Source organism: Agelaius tricolor, unplaced genomic scaffold (genome assembly GCF_023055355.1).
Source record: "Agelaius tricolor isolate 1412-34295 unplaced genomic scaffold, bAgeTri1.0.p SCAF_10, whole genome shotgun sequence".
NCBI classification, from domain to species: Eukaryota; Metazoa; Chordata; class Aves; order Passeriformes; family Icteridae; genus Agelaius; species Agelaius tricolor.
In genome coordinates, this window is record NW_027269270.1 from 20,272,451 (window position 1) to 20,290,192 (window position 17,742).

At 61.9% G+C, this 17,742-nt stretch overlaps 1 protein-coding gene across 1 annotated transcript; it reads right to left on the minus strand.

The window, feature by feature from the left end:
• Positions 1–6,726: 6,726 nt before the first annotated feature.
• On the minus strand, positions 6,727–12,079 carry DES (desmin). The gene is made up of 9 exons (XM_071435101.1): positions 11,467–12,079; positions 9,955–10,015; positions 9,697–9,792; positions 9,446–9,607; positions 9,231–9,356; positions 8,321–8,541; positions 8,139–8,188; positions 7,775–7,857; positions 6,727–7,653 (listed from the first exon to the last, which is right to left on the minus strand). Exons 1-9 carry the CDS (start codon positions 12,015–12,017, stop codon positions 7,612–7,614), a joined length of 1,392 nt encoding a protein of 463 aa, XP_071291202.1. The 5' UTR covers positions 12,018–12,079; the 3' UTR covers positions 6,727–7,611.
• Between the last annotated feature and the right edge of the window lie 5,663 nt (positions 12,080–17,742).

The following is a 17,742-nucleotide window of genomic DNA, read 5'->3' on the forward strand; positions in this document are numbered from 1 at the left end:
CCTGCCAGCCTATCATACCCCCCAGCTGGGAGTGAGGGGCTGCATGCTGTGGGGAAAAGCAGGCAAGGGTGCAGGCAGCAGGGTGGAAGCAACCAGCCCCTTCCAGCAACCTGGTGTCAGGAGGCAGGAAGGGCAATGGGAGTGATGGCAGCCCTGGAAGGAGGAAGAGGCTGTCGTCCCCTCCTGCAGTCCCGAATATTGGTGCTATATTTACCAACTGCAGGCCTGGGGTTCAGCCTCTTGCCTGTAACACAAGCCCTGCAGGCTGCCAGAATCCGAGGGGATGGCACATTCCTCAGCAAAAATAACCCTCCAGCAGCAGGCGAGAGGGCAGGGGTGGAGGTGACTGACTGGACAGCTGCACTCAACACCCCGCTCACCACCGGGGGCAGACGCTCTGACAGACCCGGGGATGGCAATCTGGCACACGTGGGCACCACACCAGACCCCTGCCCAGGTGGATGGGGGCAGAGGTGGGAGCTACTCTGGGGCAGCTGGCATTAAACACAGGCACAGTGCTGCAAACTATGGGACTAAAATTAGGCACTGAGATAAATGGACAGAGATGCTGAGCCACCAGGGACGCTGTCAGCACAGCCATCCCCAGTGGGCTCCATTGCCACCGCCATGCACCATCAGCTGAAAAATTATGCCAACGTCCCCCCACTGTAGGTCCTCACTCAGGACAGGTTTGTGCAGGGCCACCACACACAGGAAGTCTCTGCCCCTTTCCTGCCCCAAATCCAGGCAGGTTCAGGCTGTTTCCTGGACAGAGGGAAGGCTCCAAGACAGTTTGATTGCTGAGTGCAGGTGGAGGCAAATGGAGCAAGGCCCTGCACTGGGAACCCAAGATGGACACATCCAACCTTGAAATGAGAGGCAGCCTGGGTGGGGAGGATCAGGCAGTGCTGGCACAGTGAACGAGGGCTGGGCTCTAAAAGGAGATTAGCTCGGGTTCTTTAGAGGTGATTTAATCCAGTTTGCAGGGAAAAAATTCAGGAGATGCAGCTGAGAGGTGATAAAGGCTTTAGCAAGTCCAGGAGCAATGGAGCTGTGGTAGGGGCCAGGGCAGTCTGGAAGGATCTGGAGGCTCCCTGGGTGAACCTGGGAAGCCCCTGGTCCAGCCTGGTGCTGGTGTGAGAAGGGTCAATGCACTCTGCCTGCACCTATGGAGCTGGGGCACTAGGAAGAGCCTGCAGCAGGACAGGGGCAGTGCAGTGGGGCATGGGGGGGACAGCGTGGCACAGATGGTGTGCCCCTGATAGCCCCTGCACCAGCCTGGCCAGCCCCACACGTGCTCTCCCCACTCCCCTCAGTGAGCACTGACGCACTCAGGGAACCTGGGAGAAGAGCAGGAGAAATCATTAGTGGGGTGGAGCGACAGATTCAGGGCAAGAGATTAGAGAAGCTAAATCGGGCTTGTGTGAGCGAGGGGGACTGCTGAGCTGGTGCAGGAGGAGCTCCCCAGGTTGAGTACAGAGACAGGCAGCATGGAGCCCCCCCGGGCCACCAGCAGGGACCTGAGCCACCCTGGGGAGAGCCAGTGCTGGCCCCACAGAGATCTTCAGCCTGGCAGTGCACCAGGGAGAAAAGGGCCTCTGTGCCCACCAGAGACCACTACCAGAGAGAGGCAGATGGAGCCAGGACTCCACAACACCTCCAGACACACAGAACCAGGACCCCAAGTCCAGAGAAAGAGCTGATCTTGCCAACGGAGCAAGGGCATTCCAATACCTCCAGACACAGGGGCCTGGGATGCCAAGTCCAGAGAAACATTTTATCCTGCCTGGGGACCCTGTACCCATCCCTTTTGCCCTAGAAGTGGCTGATGACCTAAGTCAGAGTGCCCCAGGGAACAAGGATGGGGTGTCCCTTCCCAGCACAAGGATGGCAGAGCTATGAGTGGAACTTCTGTGATCCCTGGAGACCTGTCCAGCACCTGGCAGGATGTGGCACTCTCTTGGCACTGCCACAGCACACCACAAAGACAGCTCTGTGCCACCACAGTGACAAAGCCACACCAGGGGCTGTCCTGCTCCTCGCTCAACCCAGTGCCCCAGAGGCTGCACAGCTCCAGAGGTGTCTCTGGCCCAGGGATGCCTTTTTGGGAGGCTGTTTGCTCAATGGTGGTGCATCCATGGCCAAGAGCCTGCTGGGAGGAGTGCCCAAGGCAGGGTGACATTCACACTGCAGGTTAGGCAATCCTGGCTGCTCAGTCCCTCCCTCAGCTGCCCCAGAAAGGCGGTGGTGAGGGCTGGCTGCTGGGAATTGGGAGCAGAGAAGAGTGCGTCAGCACAACGGGAACGGGCACCTGGGGAAATCAGACTGTGCTGCTGCTGGGCAGCACCAGTGGGGCCCAGGCTGGTGTGGCCATGGAGAGGTGCAGCTGCACACCAGAGCATGGAAACAGGGTGACCCAGCTGCTGTCTGCCCAGGACAGTGCATGTCTCCCATTCTGCACACACTTCACCCCACACCCAACTGCACCAAAGGTGCACGGTCCCCAAGGGACCACTGTGTGATGCACAGTGATGCACAGTGACTCCACTCCTGCTGCACGCTCCTCTGCTCCTCCTGCTACCCCGCCAGGCTCCTGACCTGCACACAAACCTTCCTCCATCCTCCAAACACCACTTCTCCAGGCTCCTGCCTCAGTGCTCCCTTTAAGCATTGTGATGGCTCCTCCTGACCTGCCACAGTCATCCAGCCCCCTGCTCAAGGTGCAGCATCTCTGGTGTGCCTCCTGTGCTGCAGAGTGCCAGTGCAGCTCCTTCCCTGGAGCCTCAGGGCTCAGTGCTGCTTCCCTCAGTCCCATCCTCACTGTCCCTTGCAGACAGCACATCTCACATCTCAGAGCAGCACCACCCGCCTCCACACTGCCCAACACTCAGGTCTTCAGTGTCCTAGGGAGGGGGCATCCATCCTCCACGAGGAAGAACTTGTTCACCAAAAGGGTTGTCAAGCACTGGGACAGAATGACCAGGGAAGTGGTGGAGTCACCATCACTGGAGCTATTCAGGAAACACATAAATGTGGCACTTAGGGACTGGTTTAACAGTAGGCTTGGCAGTGCTGGGTTAAGGGTTGGATTGATCATCTTAGAGGTCTTTTCCAACATAAATAACTCTATGATTGCATGATTCCACGGTGATGAGGCAGAGGGGGCTGAGTCCCAAACCTGCAGGATGGAGCCCACCCATGGAAGGGCAGCACTCTCCACACACTCCCTCTCTGACTGCTACGCCCAGGGGTGATGATGATGATAAGCAGAGGGGCTGCCACTGGGATGAGCAAATGCTTGTTAATTTGCCTTGGCTAATTAACTACCAGGTCTCATACATCGAAGGGCACAGGCTCCACCTACTTGCCAGCCCCACCTCTCACATTAGGCTCCTCCTCCTAGCCCCATTGGCGTTCCAGTTTACCCAGTGCATTTCCAATGCCTGGTAAAGCTGTTATGGTGATCCTGCGGGAGTTCTGCCCGTGGGCAGCTGGTGGAGGGTGCTGAGGACCGTGTTGGTGGCTCTGGTGGGTGGTACCACCAGTACCATGCGCCCAATCCTCATCTCTCTCTCTCTTCTCTCTCTTTTCTCTCTCTCTCCTCCTGCCCCGAGCAGGCTTGGCATCACATGCTCCCAACACCTCTGTGCCCAGTCCTGGCACCCAGACTGGCCTGGCAGCGGGTACTGCAGCCACATGCTCGCTCCAGGCTGGAGAGCCACCCCAGCCGGCAGCAGGGTGGGCACAGCAAATCCCAGCAGCCCTGTCTGGCCCCAGGGCATGCACTGCAGCAAGAGCCTGCAAACACTGCTGCCACTCTCAGCAAACCTGTGCCAAGGTCTGTGCCAGCACTGCTGCCGTGCTGGTGGCCACGTCACCCTTACCTTCCATGTCAATGATGGCCAGCACAGCACTGGTCATGGTCTCTCCCTGCTCATTCTCAGCGACGCACGTGTACACACCGGCATCCTCCTTCTTGCTGTCCCGGATCCAGAGGGTGCCATACTCCTCCCCACCCTGGGCCAGCTGCTCCTCGTTTCGGTACCAGCGGAGGCTGGGCCGGGGGTTGCCCACCACCACCACTCGCAGCCGGATGTCACAGCCGGTGCCGATCGCTGCATTCTTCAGTTTCCTCACAAAGCTCGGCGCTGCCAGGCGAGCTGAGCCCTCCTGGGCCGGCCCCGGCTCTGCTGTGACCTTGGCGCGCTTCGGGGGGATGCCGGGGCTCGGCGGGGCCGCCCGAGGCTCCCCGGCAGCCCTGCTCGTGCCGCTGCGCCCCTGTGCCCGGTGCATGGTCTGCAGCTCCCCCAGCACCGCCCGCCGCCCCTGTCACCCCAAACCCGCACGTTGTGCCCTTCTTCTCCCCCTGCCTGCAGTCTGGGGGCGCCGGGTGCCTGACTGGGGCGCTGGGGCAGTGGCGACCCCCCCCAGTCCGAATGCCCTCCGGTGCGGTGCCTCCCCCCACAGGCTGCAGCCCCAGAGGTCGCAGCGCTGTGGGCAAGCGAGGGACTATATTTAGGCTGGGACTCGCGTTCCTGCTCGCCCAGCCGCCCCTCACCAAGCGCCCGGTGCAGCGTGGCGCTCACACCCCGCGCTCTGCTGCAGCCCCACGCCCGCCCAGCGCCTCGGCACCTGCTCCTCGCCGGCCCGGTGCGAGTCCCGCGGGTGCTGCCCGCTCGCTGCGCCGTCCCCGAGCTGGGGCCGTGGCGTCCCCCCCCTCACCCGGCCCGTCCCGCAGCCCCCGGCGAGCTGCGCTCCCTCTGCCCCCTCTCCTGAAGTGGCAGCTGCCTCTGATATGTCACATTCCTTGGCTGGGCTCCCCCTCTCTGCGCCTGCTGCCCCGTCCCTGCAGCCCAGCTCCACTTGCAAAGATAGAAAAGGGCCAGCACCTTTCCATATTAGCTGAGAGGCTCGGGGGGGACCCAGCCTTCCTCCCCCGCTTCCCCTTCTCCGGCAGTGTCATTGGATCGGGGCAGAGAGAGACCCTGACGGCATGTGGAGGGAAAGGACACCGTCATGCTTCCTGCATCGCAAGACCCGGGGCAGGAGCCAGCCCTTCAGGGCCCCTTAGCTCCGATCCCAGCAGGCAGCAGAGCTGGGGCTCCCAGCATCCCTGACCACCACAATCCTCCCTGCCCGGAAGGCTGCAAACACAGCAGGACTCCAATTCTCTCACTGAGCCCCTGCCTCTGCCCTGGGCAATATGGCTCCCGCCAGCCCTGCTGGAGCTGCTCGGCCTCGGGGCATCCTGTGGGAGCTACCACACGGCGGGCTCCGGGCAGCCAGCAGTCAGGCACGGTCTGTGCCAGGTGCTGCCAGGCCATCCCTGGGCATGGCAGGGCTTCCCCATCTCCTGGAGCCTCGGCAGCCTCGGCACCTGGCCCCAGCCGCCGCGCCAGGGGCTGTAAATCTGCGTGAGCAGGAGGCCAGCCACATGACACGGCGCTTCCCAGCTGCAGGCCAGCCCCGGCGGCTCTGGCACAGCCCACTGCCACCAGCCTAAGGGTGCCAGCATCAGTGGAGAGCATCACTGGCAAGGAGGAAATCCCAGGATTTCCCAGCTTGGATGGCTGGGGCACAGTGGAGTGGGATTGGGATGCCTTGCTAGACCCACAGGCTGGCTGCAGAGTGGTGGAGCCAGCCCCAGAAGAGGCCTGGGGGCCTCTTCCCTGCCCTGCAGGCAAAGGAATGTTTGTCCCCAGCCTGCCCCCAGGGGCTGAACTCTGGCACAGCCAGATGGGCCGGCAGCGAGGGAGATGTCATCCCAACCCAAGTAAGCCTGGGGACTGTCCACGATGTCACAGGGCCACCTGCTGGAGATATCCCTTGAGATCCAACCTCCCAGCTGGGGTTTGCCACGCTGGCCTCTCCATCAGGGACACCCCCAGACCACTCCCCACTGCTGGCAGTAGCACATGCCTTGTCCCTAAAGCATCACCCTGTGCCAAGCCCACTGCCCCCCTGGCATCTGCTGCTGGCAGACTTCTGTGGACCCTCCAACATCTCCCAGGGCAGAGCAATCCTGAATTGCTCTCCCACATGGGATGCTCAGCTCTGAGCTCCACTGCAGCATGCCCCATTGCTGGGATGAAGGAGCTGAAGCCGAAATGCCCACAACCTGAGCACAGGGAGAGGGCATGTGTGTTGGGATGAAGAGAGATATGGTGTTGGCAGGCTGAGGCTGGAGGCTGAGCCTGGGATGCAAGCACAGGGTGGTGGGTCTAATGCTCACAGGGTGCAGGGGTGTAGGACACTTAGGAATGAGGACGGCTCTGCTTGCAGGTTGGTGACACTTGGAGGGGCTTGGAAAAGTCCCAGGCAGATGTGGATTTGGGCAGGTTCCAGGTTGGGGTAAAAAAGGAGGTGGCTGTGGAGCTGAGAGCCACCAGGACATGGTATGTGACCCTGGGTGTGTGAGGGAGATACAGGACCATCACACAGAGCCCCTTTGAACCTGCTCAGGGCTTAGCTGTCACTGTTCCCTGTCCCAGCAGGACTTTCCCACCCAGTGCAACTGGGAAACCCACCACCCCAGGCAGCAAAATGCTCGAGAACCGTCAGTGTGAGAGACACACACCTTTTGGGGGGGCCAGCAGCCGAGGGAGGAGGCAGCCCAAAGAGCTGCTGGCTCATCCATCCACCTGGCCCCTGTGATGCCTCCCCAAGGTGCAGCCTCCCCACCACCCCAACCCCCTCTCTGCCCCAGAGATGGACTGAGACCACAGGGTGATGCTCCGCTGTTTATTTCAGCCGCCTGAAGAGTCTCATACACGTGGTGGGGTGGGGGTGCATTGGGGCAAGGGTTGGGGATGCCTGCCCTGGCCCCCCGGGCCTCTCTCCGGCTCCTCTCATCCTCTCCCCCCTCTCTCCCATTCACTCACTCCTCCTCTCTCCTGTGTCCACCTACGGGTACCCTCTCGGCTGATGAGCCTGGCCCCACGGTGCAGCCTCCTGCTGCTGGGGGTCCCCGCCACGGGGAGGGGCGGGCACTGCCCTCCTCTGCCCCACGGGGCTGCCTCTGGGGCCGGGGGAGCGAGGGGCCCGAGCCCCCCTGGGCTGGGGGGACACACAGGCTGGGCCCCTCTCTCTGAGCTGGGCAGAGAATAGGGGGCTCAGCCCAGACCATGCCTAGCTTCTCCCCATCCCTAGCATCGCCGCCCTGCACCTGGAGAAGTGCCAGCTCCGGGGCGGCCGGCGGTGCCGGTGGAGGGGCATGAGTCCCAAGCCTGTGCCCAGGGTGGGAAGGGGACTCTGGGGGGATCCAGAACCCGCTGCTGGGACCGTCCGGCTCTCCGTGGAGCTGGCCCAGGCCACCACCTGCTCCCCCCAGCCCCTGCCACCTGTCCCGTCCCTCCCTCCTGCCGCCCCCCGGCCCCGGCCTGATCCTGACGCTGGCGTTGCTGCTGCGAAGCTGCGAAAGCAGAGCGAGCCTTTAGAAGCCGGAGGAGAGAGCCCAGGGGGTGCGGGGGGCCCAGAGGCAGCTGCATGGGGGAGACTCCTCAGGCAGTGCCGGGGGAGCGCCGAGAGGCGAGCTGGGGGGCAGGAGGGGGGCATGGCGGAGGGACGGAGGCAGGGACAGAAGGTGCCGGTGGGCTGCTGGAGCAGCCTCCTCTACAGCACTTCATGCTGCTGCTGAGTCGCCTCACTCACCACCTGTGGGAGAGAGGCACCGTGAGAGGCCATGCCATGTCACAGCAGAGCCCCGGGTGTGGGAGCAGGCGCTGCCCTCGGTCCCCTGCCTCGCCAGCACCCTCCGGAGCCACCCTGCGCTCACCTCCCCATCACGGGTCTCGATGGTTTTGATCATCACGGTCTTTTTGGTGTGCACCTCGGAGCCCCGCTGCTCTGGGCTGGTCTCTGTAGGGGGAGGACACAGAGGATGGCACCACAGGGACATGTGGCATGGGGACACAGCCATGGGGCTGGAGTCACCGAGGAGCTTCATCAGCTTTGGTTTAACCCCCCCTCAGCTCACAGCAACACCCTAACAAGTGCCCCCATACCAGGGGCTCTGTGTGGCACCTGTGTGTCCCCAGCCTGCCAGCCGGGCTACAACCTCCCAGGAGGGACATATGCCCCAAAAGTGGGGAACACGGGGGACTCATCCCAGGTCCTCCTCCTCATGGAGTGAGACTCACCTCGGAAATTGAGTGCAGAAGCGAATGTCTGGTGCATGGGAATGCTGATCCTGTGGGAAAACAGAGGGGAAAGCTTAGTTCCAGCCAGCCCTAGCCCTCAGGTGTGTCCTCATAAAGTTGGACCTCCAAAAAACCACTGACCCTGCAGGTCGCCCCAGCTTGTCCTGCCCCCTTCCACTCACCGGTTCTCCTCTCCCTCCAGCAGCTTGCGGTATGTGGCGATCTCCACATCCAGGGCCATCTTGACGTTGAGCAGGTCCTGGTACTCACGCAGGTGCCGGGCCATCTCATCCTTCAGGTGCCGGATCTCCTCCTCCAGGCGGGCAATGGTGTCCTGGTACCCGCCGGCCTCCCCTGCAAAGCGCTCCTCCATCTCCCGCATCTGCCGCATCAGCGAGTCATTCTGGGGAGATGGGGGTGCTCGGTGAGACAGGGGGAACCAGAGGAGACAGGGGTCACCTGGGGTGGGAACTGGGGATGCCAGGGCATTCTGGGAAGAGCTCTGGTCAGCCCTGGGCTGGGTCAGCTGATGTGGGACCATGATGAGTGACTGTAACCCTCAACCTGCCCAGCACTAGGCACCAGGGACTCACGGGGGCAAGATGGGCATGTACTGGGCAACCCCAGAACTCCGGTGCCCAAATCCCCCAGCAAAGCCATCCTACCCCAGCAAAAGGGCACGGAGAGCTGCAGAAGCACTGGATGGCTGCCTGGGGGTGGCACTGGTGCCTGCTGGCTGGGTCCTGCAACCATGACTGTGCCAGAATGGGACTGTTGTGCCCTGTTTGTTTGCAACCACCTTGCCAACCTGCAACCAGACACCCTGAGCCCTGCGCCCGCCTGCCTGGAGCCTCCCAGGCTGGGTCACATTTTACAATCTGCACTTTGATTCCAAGACTCGGCCAAAACACTTTGCAGGAGCCCAGGCCACTGCTGGGGGAGGTGCAGCCCAAATGTGGGTACAAGACCCCCTGCGGCAGCAACTCAGAGAGCTGGGAAGAGCCCCCCACCCCAGAGATGTCCCTGAGCAGCCTTGGAGCAGCAGGTCCCTGCAGGGAAGCTGGGGATTTCTCAGTGCTGCCCTTAGCTCACCGTGCCCTTGAGGGCATCAATCTCGCAGGTGTAGGACTGGATCTGGTGCCGGTACTCCAGCATCTCCTGTTTGGCCTGCCTCAGCGCATCGTTGTTCTTGTTGGCCGCCTGTGTCAGGTCAGACACCTGGGGACAGAGCACCTGGGGTCAGTGGGGATGGCCCCGAGGTGGAGCCCGCTGCGCTGGGGCCAGCCCAAGCCCGCTGCCTCCCGCACCTTGGACTTGTACCACTCCTCAGCCTCGGCGATGTTCTTGGCAGCAATGCTCTCATACTGAGCACGGATGTCCCGCAGCGCAGCCGTCAAATCAGGCTTGGAGATGTCCATCTCCACCTGGATGTGCTGCTCCTGCAGCTGTGCCTGCAGCTCCCGGATTTCCTGCGTGGACAAGGCGACATCTCAGGGCACCCACTCCATTTTCACCACCCCGTGAGTGCCATTGGAAAAGGGTGCCACTTCTGACCTACCTCTTCATGCACCTTCTTGAGGAAGGCAATCTCCTCCTGCAGGGACTCGATCCGTCTTTCCAGGTCAATGCGTGCTAGTGTGGCTGCATCCACATCCTGGGAGGGACACAGAATGAGGGATAGTGAGGGGTGGCAGGCAGAGCACGAGGGCTGGAAGGTGCAAAGCTGTGTCCAGGACTCTGCCCTGGTGCTGGGGGGAGACTGGGGTGGGAGGGAGGGTAGGGTTCCCATGCCACACTTAAGGGGACAGGTACTCACAGCTCTGAATGCAGCGAGGTTGTTCTCAGCCTCCTCCTTCAGTTGGATCTCCTCTTGCAGCCTGTAGGCAGAGAAGGGAGACTAGGGGGATCTGGAGGGAGCTCCCTCCCTCCGTGTTAATGTCCCTGGGAGCTGTCCTTAAGCCCAGCATGGCCCGGTAGGAAGAAAACAGATTGTCCTGTGTTCCCGGCAGGCAGCAGGGGACTGGCGGGGGGCCAGGGGCTCTTCCTCCCATTCCCTATTATAGTCAACACCAGAGAGATCACAAAGACATGAGGTCAGCTCAGTGCCACGCACACTGCCCCAGCCCTTATAGGGGAGAGTGACCAGCAGCTGGGGGGACAGAGCGCAGGATCCGACACAGGGAGTCCAAGAGATGGCCACCAGCTGAGCTATCCCAGGGAGAGCAGCAGCACAGACAGGTTTCAGCAATGCTCTGGGATGGGATGTGAGGTGGGGACTGCTGTGGGGGAGGCACAGGTCAGGGCTGGAGATCCAGGCTTGTGTCAAGGAAGGGATCAGTAACACAGGCTGCATGTCAGTGGAAAGGCAGCGGGGAGGAGATGGAGGCGCCCAGGTGGTGCTGGCACATGGGGTGGCAGAAACCCAACACCCGTTTGTTCTGGGCCCTGCTCCTCCCCTGTCACTGAGAGTTCCTCCATGCCACCCTCCTCCAGCTCCCCAGCAACAGGGAGGACCCCAGCGCTGGCCGCCTGTGGTGGTGGCTGGGGTTACAGAAAGGGGCAGCAGGCTGTGTCACCCCGAGGGAATGGTGTCCCCAGGGCACAGGGTCCAGGAGGGAAGGTGCAGACCATCATCAGAACACACAGCTCTCCTTGAGTATCTGCCCCTACTGCCAGGTTCCCCACGCTCATCAGTCCCTGGGGGTTCCCTCAGCCTGGCCACCCTTGTGAATAATCCCCACTCTCTTCCCCAGCACCAGCCAAGTCCACAGCATTGCTGGAGTGTCCCACTGCTCACAGGGCACCATGGACACTCACGGCAGGCCTGGAGCATCCCTGGCCTGGCCTGTGGAAGTGCAGCTGCTTCCTCCCCGCCCTCCTTCACATCTGGAGCTGATAGAGCACCTTCCCTCTCCTCACTTCTGCCTGCCTGCATCTGTCTGTCCATCCATCCCACAGAGCTCAGCTCTCCCGTGGGCCCAGCAGCCCTGTGTGAGCAGAGATGTGTTTGTGAGCAGAGATGGGCACCTCGGGGTGAGGTGCACTTTGATCTCCCAGTCCTGTGTTGTCACAGCCCGGCTTCAGCCTCACTGCAGGGGACAGCACAGGGGACACCCCTGCTCTGGGAGCCACTCTCCCCTCCGGGTGGTGCCCAGAAAGTGGTCAATGGGGAGAGAGTACTGGGGTCATGGTGGGCTCTGAGCACAAGGCACGAGGGTGGCAGAAAGCACCTGAAGAGATGCCTGGGCAACTCAGCTCCCACCCACCCCTAGGGATGGAGATGCACGGATGGATGCCCACAGGGACTCTCCAGGGCCCCCCTACTCACTTCTGCTTGAGCTTCTGCAGGTCATCGAGCAGGTTGTCACGCTCAACCTCCACACGAGCCCTCTGGCTGGTGAGCACGTCGATCTGGCGCCGGAGCTCCCGCAGCTCCTCCTCGTACATCTCGGCCACGCGGGTGGGCTCCTTGCCCCGCAGGCGGTTCACCTCGGCCACCATGAGCGCGTTCTGCTGCTCCAAGAAGCGCACCTTCTCGATGTAGTTGGCGAAACGGTCATTGAGCTCCTGCAGCTCCACCTTCTCATTGGTGCGGGTCTGGAGGAACTCCTGGTTCATGGCATCGGCCAGGCTGAAGTCCAGCAGCTCCCCGGAGCCCTGGTAGGCGCTTTGGTAGGTGCGCAGGGGCGTCACGCGGGTGGTGCGGAAGGTGGACAGGCTGGGCACGGCCGAGGTGCGGGACACCTGGTAGACGCGGGAGGTGACGGAGCTGCCGCTGCTGCCCTTGCTCCCGAAGGAGGCTCGGGGGAACACCGGGGAGCCGCCGAAGGTGCGGCGGTAGGAAGAGACCCGCTGGCTGGAGGAGTAGGACTGGCTCATGGTGGCGGCGTGGGGAGGCGAGGCCGGAGCAGGGAGCAGGCAGAGGGCTGGCGAGCGGCCGGCACAGCTCGGAGAGGCGTCGGGAGGGGACCGCGCGCCGCTATTTGTATCCTGCTGACATCCCCGCCCCTCCTGCCGCCGGGCAGCTGCGGGATGCTGCCGGGGGGAGAGGGCCGGCAGCCCCCGCCCACTGCCCCTCACCTGCGCGCACCCCCCGGCGGACGAGGAGCCCCGGGCACCCCCCGAGCTCCCTGGGAGGCTCTTCTTGCCCCGTCCCTGGGGGTGCGAGGGGAGGAAGTGGGGCAGACTGGTGGTGAACCCCCTATCAGGATGTAGTGCCACCAAAGGGGGCCCGGACAGACAGACAGAGAGCTTAGGCTGACGTCATGAAGGGAAAGAAGGGAACCTTCACAGCATCACTTGACCCCCTTGAGCCAAACCCCATGCCATGTAGCTGTGGTCCCCAAATTGGTCTTGAGCACCCCAAATGGCCCTGATGATGCCCTGACCCACCCCCTGGCAAGAGCACCAGGCTCAGGTCTCCATGTGGGGCCAGACTCCCTTCCAGAGAGTGAGCAAGGAAGGGCCTGCAGAGGGGCTGATGTGGGGGCACCCCTGCCCTGAGTGTGCTTGTACTGACCCACCACCTAAACCCTTTTTCTGACAGGGGGGGCTGAGCACTGGCCAGGGTCTGGGTGCTGTTGGAGTGCTGCTGAGTGACCCCGAGCAGGTGCTGGGTCCGAGCCCCAGTGACGGTGACGTCAGCCCCTGTCCTCGCTCCGGCACATTCCCAAAGCAGCAGGCACTCAACCAAAATAGCCTTCCCAGCTCATACTCGTGGGGTGTGGGACACACAAACGTGGTATTTATAGTGGGGGAGGCACTCTGTTAACCCTTCTTGCTCCAGGCGTGTGGAGAGCACAGCTGGATGGGGACCCTGCCTGGAGCAGCCCTAGCCCCTCTCTGATCCCCATCACCCTAAGAGCAGAATGCGGTCCCCAGATTATCCCAAGGCACAGCAGGCTCTGCCCAGTCTCCTCAGTCTCCCCCTTGGCCAGGAAGTACACTGGGGATCAGAAAGCCCAGCCCAGCTCCCCAGAAACTCCCAGAATGGGGAATTTCTAAGTCCATCTGAAAAGCCCCACTACAGCTTCCTGCACAAGTACTGGGTCAGGTCAGGGACCTTCAGGGCCTTGCATAAACCCATGACAGCTGAAAAGAACATCCTGAGGGAGGGCACCTATGCTGGGGGAAACCCTCATGAGGGCTCCCCTTGCCTGGGCAGCACCCCCTCCTCCCCAGACCCCCAGCACACCTGGTGACCCCCAGCTCTGCCCAAGCTGGGCTGTTTTGGCTGACGTCAGCTGGCTCAGCCCCAGTGCCTTTGTCCCTGAAGGCCCTGTTGGAGGGGACCGCTGTGCCACTGGGCACAGGGTGACTCAGCAGCAGGACAGCACTCAGCCCTGCCTGGCCCTGCACCTCCCAGCCTTCTGTCCTGGCTGTAACACAGAAGCCAAAGCAATGCCACGGCTCACCCATGGCAGCATCAGCATCAGGCAAAGGCTCGGGCTTGTTCATGGAAGCATTTTCCACTGCCCTGGCTCTGGGAGGAACTCCCCCCTGCTGCTCTGCTCCATGTCACTTGGGCAGCCAGCTAAAGTTTGGGTCCCACAGACATGCAGGTGGGGAGGTGCTCAGTGCCCTGCATCCCTCCTGCTCCTCCAAGCCCCCATCCCTGGAGCCTGTCCCAGCCTCCCATTGCAGAGTGATGTAGCGTCTTCCCAGAGAGTACAAGCTGCCTGGAGGAGCCTGCCTTTAAAAGGGAAGGTATTTCCAGATGAAGTTGTTTCATCCCAGCTCAGGGAGAGAATGGAAGAAAGGGGGGGCTTGTGGGGGGAGAGTAGATGGAAAAACAGACAGCATCCTTCCTCCTTCTGGCCCCATTCCGAGTATGCCCTGCACATCCCAGAGCGCCACACGTGTGCCCTGCCCGTGCCGCAAGTTCCAGCAAGTGGCCCTTAGCTAGAGTGCAGAGGGGCAGGTGGGTGCCCTGTGAGGGGCATCTGGGACAGCACACCACCAGGAACAGAGTTCAGCCATCCGTTTCCATGACCCCACCCCACTGCTGTGCCAGCTGGGACTGTGGGGAGGATGGACTCCTCAGGGATAGGGTCCAGAAGTGCCTGGCTCCCTGCCCTGGTAGGTTCCAGGTAATGAAAAGGTGATGCAAATCCCATCTCAGGCCTGGGTAGCCCCTGTTCCCATCCTCATCCCACAGAGCAGGCTGGGGCAGGGTTGGGGTGCTCCAGGGAGGGGAAATGCACTCTTGGGCACTGTTGCTTGGAGGGGAAGCAGCTCAGAGGGGTTAACTAGGAGCATCCTCCTGACCCTGCTCTAGGGCAGCCTGTTTGAAGTGGCTTTTCCTCAGCTGTGGTGACAGCCTTCCGGCATGGCTCTGAGCAAGCAGGGGCCCCATGTCTTGCAGAGGGTGGACAAGCCTCTTAGGAAATCCCCGTCTGCTTGGGGGACTCAGCATGCCAGGAAGGAGGGATGAAGAGCAGGACCAGAGACCCTGACTGAGTCCCAAGGACAAGATGCCAAACACTCTGTGCCAACTGCAGACCCAGAGGCTGCAGAACGTGAGGAGGCTGCGGAGGCCAGAAGAGCAGGGCTGCCTCCTCTCCTGTCCTGCCTGTGCAGCCTCCCCACAGCTCCATCCCAGGCCAGGCTGACCCAGACCAGTGGAGCCTGGGAAGTGGCTCCTGAACCCCCGCTCTGGCCTGGTCCCAGTTTCCATCAAATCTTGGATGAGACTGCTGCCGGGAAGGCGTTTGGAGCTGGAATGTCAAACGACTCCCTCTGGTCATGACATCCCTGTGAGCAAAGCCAGCTGCATCCTGCAGCCGCCCCTCCCTCCTGGCCCTCCCTCCCTGCCGTTCCCCCAGGATTTAAACCCAGCACAGCCTCCTTGGGCTGTGGGTGTCTTGGGGCTTGAAGCTAGACAGGATGTGGGGACAGGGTGCTGGCCCTTCCTTGTCCCTATGCCCTGCCACCAGGACCCAATGCCCCCTTTTGCCTGGCCTTAGCTCAAGGGTGAGTTGAGAGATGGGAATGAGAATGGGAATGAAGCAGCGGGGGTGTCCATTCCCCTCCCTCCTGACCCCTGGCTGTCTTCCTTCATCCCGCTCCTTTTACAGCCATGAGCCTCCCAGGCGCCTTTACCCTAAGAGGGAAGGAGTGTGTGGCCCATTCCCCAGTGCTGACGGATCCATGGTGCATGCTATTGTCTAAATAGGAGGTGGCTCTCCCTGCCTGCCTGGAGCAAGGCCCAGCCTGGCCTGCTGGGGTCCCAGGAACTGGTGGGTAAAGTCTGCAGTCCCTCCACAGCCACTGTTCATCCCAGCTGCCCCCATGCCTTTGCCCATTCCAGAGCTCAGGACACAGGGGGTGCACAGACTGTCTGTCTGCTCCTGGTGCCCACCCCCATGTCCCCAGGCGATGGGGATGCTGAGGACGTTGTCCTGTCTGTGAGTGGCACAGAATGCTCGGGGTGCCTGGACGCCCCCACGGCAAGCATGGATGCCAGGGGTGTCCAGATGCAACCTGTATAGATGCTGGGAGGTGTTTGCTCACCTCCTTTGGTCTTTGTATGTCCTCTGGGCAAGTTTTTGCCCCCATGTTTGACGAGCATGCTGGGGGTGAGCTGTTGCCCTGAGTTGTGTAGGTGTTGGGTGAGACCAGCTACTTCCATGTCCATGCAGATGCTTGACTCATACCCCTGCTCCATCACTCCTCTACAGCTGGCCCTGTGGTTCATGGGGATGTTGGGGATGTTCCTCCATCCCTGCTGCCTAGGGGCAGGCTAAAGGGTGTCCTGCCCTCATGGTCCAGGTGAATATCCCTATTCACCTGCCCAGTGGTGTGGAGATGCCAAAGTTGCCCAGCTGCCCTTGTGATGCACGTGGCCGTGGGGATGACGGAGCGGCTGAGTGTCCATGGGGATGCTGCAGGCCTCGATAGCATCAGCCATGCCAGTGAGATGAGGTAGCAGCACCCACTGCATTGCTGGTGGCTCACGTAAGGCACGGCCGCTCGCTCAGCCTCCTGCAATTCCTGGGCGCTGATTTCACTTTCCCATGCTCAGACACGTGGGCCGGGATGCGGGGGACCGCCTCGATGGATGCCATCCCTTTGCTCTTCCTGGCAGGGCTGGCAAGGGGGGGTCCAGGCAGCCTGGCAGGCCCTGGGAGAAGGGGGTGGCACTTCCTGGATCTCTGCTGTGTTTACAGTCTTTGTCCTGGGCCATCTTTCCATTAACCCCTTCCAGCAGGGAGGGCTAAGCACTGCCTGCCCATCCCCAGAGCCAGCAGGGAACACTTCTCTTACAAAACCTGCCCAGAACCCCACCTGGGCTGCCAGGGGACATAGGAAGGACCACAGTGCCCTGTCCCTACTGCCCTTCCCTGCCAGGCACCCCTGGGCACACATGAGCCCAGCAGCAGGGTGCATAAATGCAGAGGAGAAGCTGATTTCGTTTTGGAAGGGCTGCCTGTGGCCCCCCACTGCACTGGATGATCCGTGGGGCAGCACGGGATGGGGGACAGCAGCACTGTCTTCCAAAGAGCACGGTGATGGGGTAGGGGGCAACCATAGCAGGTGCTGTGCAGCCCTTGGCACCCAGCCAGGGGTGAGTCAGAGCCCACCCGGATATAGCCAGCAGGAGCTTTTTCGGGAAGTCCCGCTGTGCCGGGAATAGCTGTGGCACGCCCTTTGCTCACAGCGGCGGGGCTAGACGGAGGCCACACCCGGCCCTGCCACTCACTGCTGCTCTGACACCCCCGAGCCCGGCACGCCCTGCCCCTGCACACACACACACCTCGGGAACCATCCATCCTGAGCACCCACTGGGTACCCATCCGCTCTGGGCATCCACTGGCTCGGGAGCCAGGGCTCTAAATGTCCTCAGATGTCCCTCAGGCACAGCCTGGGAACCATTCAAGAGCACCTGGCCCTGAGCTGGGTTCTGGCAGCAGGGGAGTGATGCAGGCAGGAGGAGCGTGGGGATGCTGCCTGGCACACAAGTCCCTTTGACACACGTATCCCAGCTCTGGGCTGGAGTGCTGGGTGCTCCCAGCCTGCTCCCAGACGGGTTCCAGCCTGGCCTGGGAGGCCTGGCCCTGTGTTGTGTGTGGTTGACATGGAGACCCTCCAGCTGTCTGTTTGCAGGGTGCCAGGCAGTGGGAGAGCTCGTTCCCATTTGGTGGTGGGGAGAGGCAGGTGTTTGGGGCTAGGAGCATAAATCCAGAGCTGTCAGGAGCTCTCAGCATGACAGGTCACAGGGTCAGGGGCAACAGGACCACCAGTTTCCAGTGCTCGGAACACGGACAGCGTCTCCAACTAACAGGGTGCCCACATGGGTGACTCAGGAGCTGGGAATCCAGCTGGCACCCAACACCTGGGCCCCATGCAGCACTCACAGGCTGCCACGTCCATCTCCCAAGGCCACATACCCATTGCTAGGAAGAAAGGATGCAGGAAGACTGATTGAAACCCAAAACGTTGCTGCTGCATCCAGCCCATTAAGGGAACCCAGACAAGGACGGGAGGCACCCTAATCCATGCAAGGCCAAGGGGTCCTATCCCTTGGGGTCCTTTCCTAGGAATGCCCCTGGGGCTGACAGGCAGCTTGGGTGCTGCCCTTCCACCGTGCCGACGCTCAGAACCC